Source organism: Artibeus jamaicensis, unplaced genomic scaffold, assembly GCF_021234435.1.
Source record: "Artibeus jamaicensis isolate MK-2021 breed Jamaican fruit bat unplaced genomic scaffold, CSHL_Jam_final contig_471, whole genome shotgun sequence".
In the NCBI taxonomy this organism is placed as follows: domain Eukaryota; kingdom Metazoa; phylum Chordata; class Mammalia; order Chiroptera; family Phyllostomidae; genus Artibeus; species Artibeus jamaicensis.
Genome location: NW_026521850.1, coordinates 3,183,129 through 3,195,361, shown reverse-complemented (window position 1 = coordinate 3,195,361; position 12,233 = coordinate 3,183,129). Strand labels below are relative to the sequence as shown.

At 59.3% G+C, this 12,233-nt stretch overlaps 1 protein-coding gene across 3 annotated transcripts in view; it reads right to left on the bottom strand.

Annotated features, from left to right (window-relative positions):
* Nucleotides 1-5,595: 5,595 nt before the first annotated feature.
* SETX (senataxin) overlaps nucleotides 5,596-12,233 on the bottom strand; it is a 59,730-nt gene continuing 53,092 nt past the window's right edge. For all 3 annotated transcript variants that reach the window (XM_053667683.1, XM_053667684.1, XM_037158588.2), the window contains 2 exons: nucleotides 11,572-11,659; nucleotides 5,596-8,239 (listed from right to left, as the gene is read on the bottom strand). In XM_053667683.1, the coding sequence (XP_053523658.1) occupies nucleotides 7,505-8,239; nucleotides 11,572-11,659 (823 nt within the window). In that variant the 3' untranslated portion in view covers nucleotides 5,596-7,504. The remainder of the gene's footprint in view (nucleotides 8,240-11,571; nucleotides 11,660-12,233) is intronic.

Below are 12,233 nucleotides of genomic sequence, written 5' to 3'. Positions count from 1 at the left end.
AAACAGCCTTAAGGAACCCTTGTCACGTTGAGGCCCCACTCTCCAGGCCTTTCAGGGAAGAACAGGCAGCCCCGCCCACCACGGGCGGGGCCAGCAGAGCACTCGCTCCTGAGCCAGGCATGTGGCCCTGCCAGGGACCCGCTTGTTCCCCGAACGCGGGAGGTTGCCCCTCTCCTTTCACCACAACCCAACGAACCCGGTTTTCCACACTTTTCCTCCGCTGTCCTCGAGTCTGCGAGCGCGGGGCGGGCGTTGGCAATGGCTGCTGAGAAGCCGGGGGAGTGGCCGGCCCAGCCTTCCCGTGCAGCGCCACTTCCAGGCTCGGGTTTAGAAATCGCGTCGGTTGTGCGGCTTCAGGCCCAGTGTCTGCGGCCAGAGCCCCCTGAGTCCCAAGCTGGGTGAAGGGGGAGGGCCCAGGGGCAGCTGGAGAGCTAAGTGCCGAAGGGTGGGGCTCATCCTCAGAGGCCCTGTGCCAGGGAGGGCGTCCTGGGTGTTTCCAGTTCTTGGGGTTGCCCCCAGATTCCCCTCCCCACCAACTTAGGAGCAGCCGGGCAGTGACCCAGGGCTGCCTGGGTCACCCTGCCCTGGGTGGGTCAGACCTGCCGCACTTCCTCAAACCCCCCAGACAACACTAAGTGCCAGCTGGGCAAACCTGGCCTTGGGAGCGAGGTCACGGCTGGCACTACAACTGATACTGAGCAGGTCTGGCTGCACTGCAGGCCTGCAGGGCTCAGCTCCCAGCCCTGCAAAGCAAGTGCCTTCTGTACGTCCTGGTGGCGCACCACCTTCCTCACTGACCAAGCCCATTCGCTGGGGGAGTGACACTCGTCTGGGGCTCCCTGTGCATGGGAGTGGCTTCGGAACAGTTCTGGCCAGTAAGTTGGAAGCAGGGGTGACAGGCTGGGCTTCCAGAGAGTTCCCCAGACACCTCCCCTGCCCCCTCTCCACACCCAGCCTCAGGGCCCTATTGGGGCCCTGGCTTTGCTGTCTCCCCTCCCCCTGCTGCTTGGTCAACAGGCTGTGGGAGGGCCCACCTTGCCACGCTGGGCGTGAGACTATGGTGGAGGCCAAAGGTGGAAGCTGCCGTCCTGAGGCCCTGGCAGGGCTGGGGACCCGCCCTGGTTGCTGACCTCCGCTCCACACTTCTTAACGTGTGACAAAAAATAAACTTTGATGCAATTAACAACTGGAATTTGGCTTTTCTGTTACCTGCAGACTTAAAAATTCCTAAGTAATAGGCTCCACCCCCCGGCCCCGAGTCCACAGAGACCCCAACCCTTCCTCCCCCAGGGCCGTGGCCCCCACGCCACACACCCTTGGCCACGAAGACCCGATTCCAGCAGCGTTAGGCCGTGGAGTCAGGACCTCGCCGCCTTGGGCTCCTCCTTCCAGAACGGGACCTGCCTGCCCTGCCTGCACCCCCATCTGTGAGTGAGGACAGGGGCAGCAGACCCAAACCCGCCCAGGGGGACCGCCAACGCAGGCTGCTATCTGTACACAAGTCGCCTTCGTCCTGGTCACCAGGGCACTAAACCATAAGGGCGTCCAGTCATTAACCATCCACTGCCACCCTCCCGTCCAGCTCCTGGGCTAGAAACACAATCTAGGGACTGGGCTTGTGGACTCCTTCAGGAAGGAGGGAGGGAACTACGATGCAATGGGGTGCTACCCCCACAGCGGCTCGGGCACATCAGTCACACTCTGAGGTGGGGGGTAGCCTCTTGCCTCAGTGCTGTTGCTGGGAGAGCGGCTGTTCACAGGCCAACGTGGAGGGGAGCAGGGTGGGGGCCCCCAGAGGGGAGCTCTGGGCTGACCCCAACAGCTTTTACCACACCCCCCTTTGTGTCACCTGGGTGTGTCCCCAGGAGTTTCCAGAGGGGTGTGGGAGGAGAGGGTCCTCAGTGGCTGCCATGTCCTCCCCGACCCCTCCCAGCCAGACTAGGACCAGAGTGTGGCATCGGCCTGCCTGCACACAAGGGCTGGGCAGGAGGAGCGGGGTGCACACCGAGCGGCAGTCCAGCCCCCGAGGGCGGGGCCCAGCCGGGGGCCCAGCCACTGGGCAAACTCAAACGTTTCGCAGGCAGCTGAGGGCAGAGGTCAGCAGAGCCCAGCGTTCTCTCCCAGCCGGAGTGCTCTGGAGCCCGGAGCTGCTCTCACGGGGGCTCTGAGAGGGAAAGAGGAACGGCTCTCCTCTCCTGTCTGGGGACACGAGGCCGTCGTTCCCGGCGCTGCAGTGTGGCGACCTTTGAATTCCCCTGGGACACCTTTCTTCAGCTCAGTGCCACCAACGCCTGGGGCCAGGTGGCCCTTGGGGAGGGGCCTGTCCTGTGCACAGTGGGAGGTCTGCAGCAGGCCTGGCCTGGAGCCACTGCATGCCGGCGGAACCTCCCTTCCCGGTGACAGCCAGCAGTGTCCCCAGATGTCACAAACTACGAGGAAACCTCCCCAGAACAAGAACCACTGACTGGCCAAGGAGAGACGGCCACACCCATTTCACCAGAGGTGATGTGGAGGCTGGGAGAGGGGACAGAACTCGCCCCAAGTCCCACTTACTAAGCAGCAGAGGCGCGACAGCCTGACTCCAGAGCCCAAGGCGCAACCCAGACCAGGGCCCCAGCGGGGGGCAGCCCCCAGGGCTGGCCCCAACTGCTCCTGCCCCGCCCTCCTCACTACTGCAGCCGCAGGGCCTGGGCAGCAGGGGACAGGCCTCCCCGCCAACCTCCTCCTCTGAATCAGCAGACGCGGCACCTGCAGTTTCTGCCTCCCCTGCCACCTGGTCCAGCTGCGCAGCGGCCCCAGGGAGCAGCAGTGGGCACCACGGCAGGCTGGGCCAGGCTGGAGTGGGCGGGGGTGGGGGACGCCGGGCCGACCTCCCCCTCATCCCCATGGGGACCCCCAGCACAACTCAGGCCGGAAGAGTTCAGGGAAAAGGCCCGGGGAAGAGGACCTCTGCCTCCCAACTTGCCCTTCATCCGACACAGACCACGGCTGTGGGGAGTCAGAAACACAGAAAGGCCAGACGGTAACTTCTAAGTTAAAATCACCCCCAATTCTCCACCCAGTGCTGGTGACTGCTGACTTCCTCTAACGCCTGTCTCCAGTGCTTTTCCACGAAACACAGCCGCACGCAGCAGCCTCCCTGGCCTCTGTCTCACCGACCCAGGCAGACCTGAGAGCCGCCCACCAGTGCAGCCTCTGTCTGGCGGTGGCCACTGTGGCTCTGGGGGCGCCCTCGTCACAGAACCGAGGTACTGTTCCCAAAGGCAACTCCAGGTGACTCAGGCAGAAAAGGCGATTTGAAGGCTCTCGGGTCCCCAAGCCCCTGAGGACCAAGCTAGATGGATGTGCATGGAGGGCCCGAGGAAGCCTGGGCAACACCCACTGTCCTGCCTGCAGTGGCCAGAGAGCCCCTGCTGCTGTCCCTGTGGCCACCCGTCTGCAGACCTGCCTCCAGCTGGCAACCCAGCCTCGCCCCTGCCGTGTGCCCAGCCCTGCATGTCCGTGACTACTGCTTCCCACCCCACTCCACCCAGAGAGGGTGGTTGTCTGTCCCCAACCAGAGGAAGGGTGCAGGAAGCAACACAGACCAGCAGAGGGCAGGCGAGGTGCCCGGGGCCACACAGCCCGGGAGAGGCTGAGCCCAGATGCAAGCCCAGTCCTGGCACAGAAGCCCAAGCTGGTGGCACCAAGCCACGCAGCTGTCCCCCTCCCCTCCACTTCACTTCCATTCTGAAACAGTAACAGCCCTGTTTTGCGCATGCTCCCCATCAGCCTCCGGGCAGCACTTAGCAGCAGCATCCTGCACTTCAAAGGCTCTTTGAGAACAGGGAAGGTGCTGCCCCAGCCTTCAGCTTTCTGCCCCTTCCCAGTGCCCTCTTCCCCACGCAGAGCCTGCTGGCCGGATGTGCCACGGCCTGGCCCGCACTCCCCTTGGGCGGGACAGGGTCTGGCTGGCACCTGGAGTCGCCGTGGCTGTGCTGCTGGTGGCCCAGTTCACAGCCAGACCCGTGCCCACACTCCCCGCGAAGAAGGTGGTCCCAAAGGCACAAGGGCACACACTCTGGAGTCGGCCACCCGGGTGGCCTTGGGCAAGTTACTCTGTCCTGTCTCCTCTCCTGTGAAAGGTGCTCAGCACGCTACCTTATGGCGTGATGGGAGCATGGAACGAGCCCGTGCGCGCCGTGCCCCCGACTGTGTGGCCCGCACTGTCACCCGGCTGGGTGTAGTAACCTGTCTCCTCCCCCTACCACGGGGGTGTGACACCCCAGTCTACGGGGGCGGGGGGACAGCGGCCCTTTCTGGGAGGAAGGTCAGGTTCTTGCACTGCGGTGGCGAGTTCGCAGGTGCTGATTTCACCACCGGCCTCTCCACCCCCTCAGGCTCACGTGGGCTAATGGGACTGCTTTCACAGAGGGCTGGCAGAGCCGGGACGGCCCGCCAGTGACCTGGGAGTCACTGTGGACACACCCAGCCCCCAGGTCGCAAAGTTAGCCCCGACTGGCTACCCTCACCCATTCCACACCCCCCCATGACCAGACCAGGAAGTCTAGGGCAGGGCCCGGGAGAGGAGGGTGCCATCGGCTCCGGTGTGACTCCGAAGCGTAGCCGCGGGGGGACAACGCCATCCAGTGTGTCTCTGCAATGATGCTACTTGGGAACGGACAGCTGTCCGCGGCACTGAGGCTTGTGTGTGAGGTCGCCAGCACACTGGGCCGCTGCCTGCCGTGCCGGGGGTACTGCTTGCGCTGGTTAACTTGGCAAGTGCCTCTGTGCACAACAGTGACAGTAACTTGGTCCTTGAAGGGTGACAAAGGGGTTCCACGCACACAGTGACTGCCTTGAGGAGCCACACGCCACCACGTCCCCCCCAAGCTGAAGCTTGACTTCGGCCTCCTCCTTGGACTATTTATTCCTCAATCGATGAGCGGGCGTGGCTGCGGGGGGAGGGTCACGGGCACACCAGAAATCACTGCTCCAGCTGGGAGGCACTCCCGAGCACCCGGCCACTGCAGGGCGCGCATCCCTCAGCAGGTCAGGGTGTGCTCACTGTGCCCCATAACTCCCCAAACTCACTTCCCCTCCCAGGCAATCTGTGCAACCGGCTGGAACGAGCCAGTGGCCAGGTGAGGCTCTGCCCCCTTGCCCTGGGGACAGTGCCACCGCGGCTGAGCGCATGTGCCTTTGAACAGGCACAGCCTGGCACATCTGCCCTCCTTGACGTCACCCCTCTTCTAAAACTCGTTCCGGTCTGCAGCCATCAGCAGTTAGCCCTGCCTGGGACATCTACACCCTGCCCCTGTTGGGGGTGCCCCAGGCGCTCTTTTCATGGGTTCACTTGCCCCCATCCTCAATCTTGGCCTAACTCTGGGGAGCGTGTGTTCCTGGCGGACGCACCACCACGGCAGGCTGGGCTGGCCGGCCCGTACCCCTTGGTTCTTTCCAAACAAGACTCCAGAGCGAGCTGGGAAGCCAGAGGTGGGGCGGGAGGCTGGAGAGCAAGCCCGAGCAAAATGAGTCCAGCCGCAGGTCCGGGGGGTCACCTGGGAGGGACGCTGTCCTCCGGATTAGTGACACAGAACTCCCAAGCCATGTCAGTCGTGTTTCCACATTTTAATTCTGCAGTTTTCTCTTAAAATTCAGGTTTTAACAAAGACAACAGATTGAATGTTTGCCAAATCTCTGCTAGGAATTCAGCGCATAGAAAAATCAAAGCTACAGCAAAAAATTATAATGTGCACAACTAGCTTCAGAAAATAGTTTAGTGCATCTTGGTTATAAAACTCCTTTACAGATTATTCACACGTACTTATCGAAACTGGCTCCTGGTACTACATGAAACACGAACTGTGCACAGTCAACCCAAGGCAAGTGACACCGAAGAGGCAGAGCGAAACCCACTCGTGCTGAAAGAACGGACAGTGAGAGAAGACACGTGCTCGCCACGAGCCCTTTCCCGCCTTGCAGTGAGCTGACCGCCCGCAGCAACACTGCTGTGAGTGACAGCCACGGCGGGAAAGGCCATGGGACACACACGAGAGGCTTTTATGCAATTTTTTTTAACCAACTCAACAGGACCGGTTTCGGGGCAAGGCCGGGCGGGGAGGGGCTGTCGGGGCGCAGGCTCGCCCCTTGGGAAGGGCCGTGTGGGTCCCCACCTGGATGGTGCGCAGGGACGGGTGCCAAGCTTTCCCAGCAGTAGCTGCTCGGGCCTGGGGTCCTCACTTCCAGCACCAGCTCGCAGTGTTCTTAGTTCTGACCGGTCACCGCTGCAGGGATCTGCAGAACCGAGCATTTCCCCAGGTCGCAGGAAAGTAAACTTAAGCGACAATGAGATCTCGTGCCCGGGCACACGCACGAAGCTCGTGGGGCCCCGACCCCACCCTGCACTTCCCTCTCCAGCTCGGCTCGGCTTGCCTCTCCCCAGTGCCCAGGCAGGCGTGCTCCCCGCTGACAGGAGTGCTGTGTGGACACCAGTGAGGGACACGGGTCAAGGGAACGTGCAGCGCTGGGAGCTTTGGCAACCACACACTCTTTACAGAGCTCTCAGTGACCTGCTGTGGCAGAGACTTCTGAGCAGTGCAGAGCCCTGTCTGCTTAAAAGCAGACAACAAAGGTGGCTTCAGACGGCCCGTCCAACTCCAGGGCTTGTCCCCTCCCGATCAGCTGGTGGGCTGGGGCGTGTCGCCCTGAACACGGCTCAGCACCCGCGGCTCCGGGCCGTCTGTGAGGGCTCGGTTCCCCCCCCCAGGTCTGTCACACCCACGCACGACAGCCACTTCTGCATCACAGGAGGCCAGGCCCCTCACCGGGCCCTCCACCACCACACGCTCTCGCCAGTTAACAGAGCCCCCAAAGGCCGCAGGGAACAGCGACTCTCACCCCGGTCTGAACTCGGAGGACCTGCACCCTCTGCCAGCCTCTCTCGGAGCAGGTGTCCCGGTTCCCACCCGAAACAGTGCACCTGGCCTGCCCTCACGGTTCCCAGGTGGCCTGGTGACCAGGACCCCTTGGGGAGATGTGGCCTGACCTGCCAGAGACCTGCCTCACGAGGGCTGAGAGGGCCTGTCCTCCTGCTTTTCTTTCTTCTTTTAAAATAAAGTCGATTCTGGTGAAAATAACATTTTAAGCAGGAGGAAGAAAAGTGATCTACAGATTAAATTTTAAGAGGACTTTGCTGTTTGCTGTACAAATGTGCATTTCAGCTTCTACGGCACTCGCTCGGTCGGGCCTGACCCTCTCACGGGGAACCGGAGACCAGCATTCCGAGCACGTGGCCCAGGGGCATCACGACCGACACTCACGTGCCCTCTGGGAGGGTTTGCAACAGACGGGAAGGTGCCGAGGGCGACCCGCAGGCCCGGAGGCAGGCTGTGCCCCCCATGTCCCCAGCACTACACACAACACTCCTCTAAAGGAAAACAAGTCTTATCTGGACAGTCCTGGTGGCCGGTCACCTGAAACTGGGACAGTACTTGTGGCCGACTGGGTCCGTCGCCTGGCTCTCCTACAGTTTTCTCTTCTTTGAACTGCTGTCCTCCTCCTCCGGTCTCCTCCTGTCCCGGCCAGAGTTCCTCTTGGGGTGATGGCTCACAGGGCTGGGCATCTCCTGGTCCCAGTTCCTGAAAGCCCCGGCGTCTCTTTGGTGGCTGTGCCCCCACTCCTGGTCATACACACTTGGAGCTGTGGCAGCGGTGCTGGCAGCAGGAGGGTCACACGGCACATACGGTCTGTGGATGCTCCCTGTGGCCGTGGACCACTCCACGGTGCTGCCCAGCACCTGGGGGCTCGCAGGGAAGCCGGGCTCGCCCAAGGGAGGCGTTGCTCCCTGGTGCTGGGGGCTCGAGGGCTCTGGGTCCCTCAGGCATTTCCCTTGGGCTTCGGAGCTCAAGCCCATCCTTCTACGCAGTCGTGGGTCCCGCAGCTGGTCCTTCACTGGAGGCCTCTCAGGGTCCATGGCAGCAACAGTAACAGCAGCGTCCTTAGGGTCATGGTGCGTGGCATACAGGAAAGATGCAAACAAAGCCTTGATAATCTCGCTGTCTGGCCTGCTGCTGGGTGAGCCGCCCTGGAGGCTGAAGCCCTCCAGGGCCAGGGAAGGGGGGTGGGTCAGACTTCGCTGCAGCATGGGCTTCAGTTTCAGGATCTTGGCTGCGTCGTGTTTATAGTTTTTGTCGCAGGTCTTGATGATGGCACCGCGCCTCTGTGCATCCTGAATCAGGTGGTTCCAGTGCTGGTTGTCCTTGAAACCAAGAGAAGGGAGAGTTACAGCCCAACAAACACGTGCGCGGGAAGCACAGGGTCCACCTTCATTTCTGAACAAGGAAAGCAGCAGACTTTCCTACACAGACTCTCCAGAACCCACTGCCGGTTAGAAAGGCTCAAAGGGAAACCAGCCAGCGCCGGCCCGGTAAAGGCCTGCAGAGAGAAGTGGTCACGGGCGAGGAGCAGCAGGCACAAGCAGCCCTGCGCCCTGGGCAGCCATCTCTTAGAGCTGTTTCAATGTCAACTAATTAAGTGAAATACAATTAAAAATTCAGTGGCACCAGCCACATTGCATGTGCCCAGCGGCCATGTGTGACGAGTGACACGTCTGCCGGTCAGTGCAGAGAGAGTGCCTGTCACCTCAGGAAGTTCCCTGAGTGTTGCAGATCCAGTCCCGCCTCTCTCCTGGCCAGGCTAATGACATCTGAAGAGGAAGGCTTTGGCTTCAGAAAGCCCTAACTTTTGAGTGTCTACAGCTATTCTAGAAAATGGTCCGTATCTTTCATCGAACTCCCAAAGGCCTCCCAAACCCCAAAGGGCTCCAGTGTCTTCATTCGCTGAAGCCCTACTCCAAGGCCACACGCCGGCAAACCGCCCTGTGCCTCTGCTCTGGCGGAGCTGAGGTTCCAAAAGCACAACTGAGGAGAGAACCCGCCCCCTCCCCACCTGCCCGCCTCTCCTCTTTCCCACAGCAGCTTTCTCAGTGACAGGTGGAGAGAGGACAGAGTGCGCCCGAGGGAGAACGACAGACACAGGCTGAGGAGAGAAGGGGGGAGGGGCCCGGCTGCCCGGAGCCTCATGCCGCCGCCCAGGAGGCAGAGGGCACAGGGTCACTGCCCATGCGGCATCACCTTGGCAGGACCAGGTCACTGGGCCTCTCTGCACCGGCTCCTTGGCTGTGAACAGCTGTGTTTCATGTACTGATTCTGACTGCTCGCCAGGTCCCACTGTCTCAACCCTGAAGCCAGACCCGCCGGCCCAGAGCAGTGCTGTGCGCAGTCTCCTGGAGAAGGGCCCGGGGCCGAGTGCCCTGACCCTGGCTGGACTCACGGTCAATAAGCAGGTGCAAAAAGGAACACGTCGAAGCTCTCGCCTGCCAATCTATCCACAGACGCCTGCTGACCAGGCAGAGCCTCCCCAGCCTGAGACCCTGGGGAGCGCAGGCGGGGCCGGAAGCCGGAGACCGTGGAGGCCGAGGCGCCAACCCGCTATCGGCGCCCAGATCACACAGACGGTGTGTGCACAGGCAAGGATGTGTGTCCCCACCCCAGAGATGGCGAGTGATCGACACCGAAAGTGAGTGACTTTTAAGAATGTCTGAACCTATTTGCTTTACTTGTATTTTTTATGTATCAGCACAAGTGACGTGATAAAAATCTGCCTAAATAAATCTAAAAGAGTTCACTAAATATAAAATGCAAGTTTTCAGCAAAAACCAGGTGACGTGTCCCAGCTGAACAGCGGCACACCGAGTAACGCTGCATGTCGTAACCGATGGCTCCCCGGACCGGACCCCAGATGGCACCTCTGCGGCTCCACGGGGGGGGGGGAGCTCCAGAGGAGTCACGCACCCCACGTGTCCCTGGGGCTCCGTCCCCCCCGCCCTGCCCCCGTGGCTGAGACACAGGCAGAAGCAGACGGCCTGCTGCCACTGCGGCCAACGCCCCCCCCCCCCGCACCTGAACGTGCTGCCTAATCCCACCCGAAGACTCGAAAACTGAGAGGGGTCGTTAGCCTTGGTTTCGCAGAAGAAACCAAGTGCCTCAACCACTGATCCCACCTCTGTAAGGGGGACAGAGCTAAAGAACAGCAACGACAAAGCCGCCCCCAAGGCAATAGAGGTTGGAACACCCAGATGATGGGTTGGGCATGAGGATAATGTCACGGCGAGAGGTCAGTGGTCTGCCAACGTGCACCAACGTGTGCAAAGACTCTGAGGGGCGGGGCTGGAAGAACGCTGTACAGAATCATTTCCTACGTCCTCCTGGGCTTCCCGCCCTTCCGCTCCACTGTGGTCAGAGGCCTCGTCCACCCTGATCTGACCACAGGGTACAGCACGAGACACTCCTGGGTGCCAAATGAAGGGGACGGCACAAATCGGGGTGCCCACGAGAGTTCCTTTAATGTGGCACCGCTAAGAGATATCGCTCTGGTAATGCCTTACTTTTCAGGTTTGAACATCAAAATGCAACTGTGTAAAAAGTCATTGAAATAGATTATTCAAGTGACAGAAAATCCTTTTTAACATTCAGATCCTTAAGGTCACAGAAAAAAACTATTTTTTAAAAAGCCTTTTACTTCAGGGTAACTATAGATTCACAGAAATTTGCAACAAAAGTACAGAGACGTCCATGAACCCTTCACAGTTTACCCAAACAGTCATGAAAAAGGTTTTTCTAACTTTAATTCATATAAAAATTTGTGTGGCAGAGAAATAACAGTGAGATTAACAGAAAGGCTTTTAGTTGTGAAAATGTACAGCCCCACTTGATTTTATCCTCAACAAGAACGAGGGAAACTCAGTGTCACAGAGCAGGAAGGACAACAGTGGCCACGGCACGCACTTAAGAGCGATGTACTAGATGTATCTTTAGAAGCTCCGTCTTAAATTGTCGATATTTATAATACACTGAAAACAAAGCCTTTAATCATACTTAAAAACAGGATGTGCGCAGCCTTAAAAAATTATTTCAAGGGGACGCAGCCTTAAAAAATTATTTCAAGGGGACGCACAAACAGCAGAAGCTGAAGACCCCAAGAGAGAGTAAGAAAGAGAATGACTGTGTTTGAGCGCCCTCTGGTGGTGCTGACCAACACGGGGGAAATCTCTGCTAAGGTAACTCATGACTGTCAGAGAAATTAGGAAAGCAGAAAGCTGTCGCCCCTACTGAGACAAGGAGCAAATACATGCTTTAGCCAGTTGTGATACCAGCAATCACGTTGCACGTCTCTGTACCAAACAAGCCCCCGTCGCCCTCCCGAGAGGAACGTCTGTACTGGGTCCACAGTGAGCAGTTGGAGCACTTCACACATCACCTTAACGACCTAGAATGTAGGTGCAATTTTTTTACCAGGCCACTTTGAGAGGATGCTGTGGCTCCTTAGGCCCTCGTCTGAGGCAGGCAAGTAGCCTCGGCGATGCAAGCCCCAGGGAGCAGCTGCTGGAGGACACAAGGCGGGAAGAGGCCCCTCTATCACATCTCCGTGGGCCCTTGCACTCCCCCGCCAACAGGCAATGAAAACTAACCCCAACCCACCACTGGTGACAATGGCCACGCTGGGCCCCCTGGTCTCCAAGACCGCACCTACCATCAGGGTCCGCAGGTGGCCCAGGATGAAGAGGCTGTACTTGGCTCGTGTGATGGCGACATTCAGTCTCTGCAAACTCGCCAGAAACCTAGGCAATCGAAAACAAAGTTACTCTCTGCAGTGCTTGGTGGTTTCAGTGTGGGCGAGACACAGTTTTTAGATGGTTTTCCGTGGGTCCCTTTGACTTTAAAGTCCCGGTGCTCTCTCGCTCTTCTTCCCAGTGCAGGGCACCCGGCGCAGAAGCAAGTCCCACCGAAAACAGTGCACAGAACCCCCAGTGTCTTCCTTGAAACGGATGCGCCTGTCGGTTTCCTGTTTTGACTTGAACGAGATACTGGGGATTTTGACAGTATGACTTCTGAACCTGAAAGACGTCTTAAAAATACGGGACTCGAATCAATTAAATCTAAGTGTATCTGAGGGCACTAAAGCACTGTGGGACCGGTGCACAAACAAATGCAACAACTGAGGAGGAGGAGGGCACTCAGAGTCGGCAGATCCGGTGCCAACGCAGATGGAACGACCCGTCACGCGGTCCCGAAACAAGTGGCCCCCACGTGTGCACGCAGACCACCTCCAGGCAGGGGCAGAGACAACGTGCATGACTGTTTTAAGAGCAATTAAACATATTTACAACCAGTAAATTTCACCCGTCACTCGTC